Source organism: Buceros rhinoceros, unplaced genomic scaffold (assembly GCF_000710305.1).
Source record: "Buceros rhinoceros silvestris isolate BGI_N320 unplaced genomic scaffold, ASM71030v1 scaffold26177, whole genome shotgun sequence".
In the NCBI taxonomy this organism is placed as follows: domain Eukaryota; kingdom Metazoa; phylum Chordata; class Aves; order Bucerotiformes; family Bucerotidae; genus Buceros; species Buceros rhinoceros.
Genome location: NW_010421930.1, coordinates 7560 through 7933, shown reverse-complemented (window position 1 = coordinate 7933; position 374 = coordinate 7560). Strand labels below are relative to the sequence as shown.

Below are 374 nucleotides of genomic sequence, written 5' to 3'. Positions count from 1 at the left end.
TGAGTGGGGTTGGGAGCTCGGCTGGGTGGATGCCTGCCCCGTCTGCTGGCGGGTTTGCAGTCGGGGTGAAGATCACATTGTCCCACAGTGGGTGTGGGACGGCTGCAGTGCAGCCATATATCTTTGGGTGTGTTCAGGACAGTAGCTCTGAAGTGGGGAAGAGGCAGCACCTGGCTAAGCCGGTTGTGTTGAAGGGCGTGGGAGTGGGCCTCATCTCCAGAGAGGGCTCGGCTGCTGCCAGCAGTGCCCAGCAATGCCATAGCACATTGTCACAGAATCTGAAGGTGCTGGAGATCCTGCAGTGCCCAAACCTGGCTAGCAGGACAGTGCTTTAACAGTGCTGTGTGTTTCCTAGTCAGAGCAGAGCACCGCTC

The 374-nt window shown here is 58.6% G+C and overlaps 1 protein-coding gene across 1 annotated transcript in view; it reads left to right on the top strand.

Annotated features, from left to right (window-relative positions):
• The window catches only part of ANKZF1 (ankyrin repeat and zinc finger domain containing 1), a 5739-nt gene that overhangs the window by 3055 nt on the left and 2310 nt on the right, over window positions 1-374 (top strand). The window contains exon 10 of the mRNA XM_010139882.1: window positions 89-243. Within this exon, the coding sequence (XP_010138184.1) occupies window positions 89-243 (155 nt within the window). The remainder of the gene's footprint in view (window positions 1-88; window positions 244-374) is intronic.